General features: G+C 57.1%; 1 protein-coding gene across 1 annotated transcript; it reads right to left on the reverse strand.

Annotated features, from left to right (window-relative positions):
- On the reverse strand, positions 1 to 1,311 carry LOC128278674 (pancreatic lipase-related protein 2-like). The gene is made up of 4 exons (XM_053017405.1): positions 1,196 to 1,311; positions 741 to 1,132; positions 331 to 670; positions 1 to 88 (listed from the first exon to the last, which is right to left on the reverse strand). Exons 1-4 carry the CDS (start codon positions 1,309 to 1,311, stop codon positions 1 to 3), a joined length of 936 nt encoding a protein of 311 aa, XP_052873365.1.

The raw sequence follows: 1,311 nt of genomic DNA on the forward strand, positions 1-1,311 counted from the left end.
TTAAACCTCGTTGACTTCGTTAGCGAAGGTATTGTCGAAGTACGGATACTCCCGCGAAGTGGCAGCAAAAAGATCCCCGTTAACGTCGCTGAAATAAAAAAAAGAGATGAAGCGTAAAACGGAAAGAAACAAAATGTTTTAAAAAATGCCGTAAAGCGCATCAAACTAAGAACCAAAATGAGCAGCCAAATCAGGAAAACGGCGACCCGGCGAAAGGTGCTCAAAGCCACGGTCCCGAATGGGCGATGGCTAGAGAAGATGGCCCCGAGAAGGCCTTTGATTTGATTGGATTACAATCCGGGACCCGGCGGCGGCGGTGGACCGGCTTACCTTTTACGATCCATAAAGTAGCCCATCCGGAAGCCCTTCGGCCAGGACGGGGCGAGCCGGATGGTGGGGCAGTTGTAACGGTTGGGCATGGCCAGGAAGTCGTGCCGGAACGCACTGTTGTACATGTACGGGCAGAGGCCGTGCGATCCCTTCGGGTACGGGCCGGCCGCATCCTGCCACCGACCGCACCGGCCCAGGTTCCAGTTCTGGTGACAATTGCGCTGGGACGTGCCGTAGTTATCACTCGTGTGGATACACTGCACCGTCTTGGCCGCCTCCTGGGGATCCTTCTCGAGATGGACCGGATCACCGTCAAACCCGGGGCCGGCCGGTTCACAAACTGTTGGAAACACACGGATAGACCACGTCACGTCAAGTGTCGGGAACCCACAGCAGACCCCCAAGTTTACCGTCCAGCGAGCCCATCTTGCCGGGTCCAAACTTGCGCAGCGATTCCAGTGAAAGGCGCGCTCCGAAGCTGAAGCCGAACATGTGGCCCCGATCGAAGTCGTACCCAAAGTCTTCCAGCTGGTGCAGCTTCTCGACCAACACCATCCCGATGGGCAGAAATTGACGCACCATGCCGAAGTAGTCGTCGTGGCGCGAAAAGTTGTTGTAGTCCATGCAGTAGACGCACCCGCCCCGCACGAGGGACAGGTTCGAGACCATGTCCAGGAGCCACTCCGTCTGGCAGCTTTCTTTCCAGCCGTGCACGATCACGGCGAACGGATCCGATGGATTGCATCCGAGGGCTCCGAAATCCTTAAATTCCGACACCACGCTCGTGGTCACGTTCTGCTCGCTGTAACGGGGCCAGACCAGGTCTTGATTAGTTCTCCGCCGTCTCCGCCAGGGGGCTGGCTACCTGTTGTGGATGGTGAACGTGATTAAATTCGCGTAAAAGCTCCGTTCCTGTCCGGCGACCAGCGTCACAAGGCCACACCAGCCAAACGCCAACCACAGCGTGCACCACCCTTGCAT

This window comes from Anopheles cruzii, chromosome 2, assembly GCF_943734635.1.
Source record: "Anopheles cruzii chromosome 2, idAnoCruzAS_RS32_06, whole genome shotgun sequence".
Lineage (NCBI taxonomy): Eukaryota > Metazoa > Arthropoda > Insecta > Diptera > Culicidae > Anopheles > Anopheles cruzii.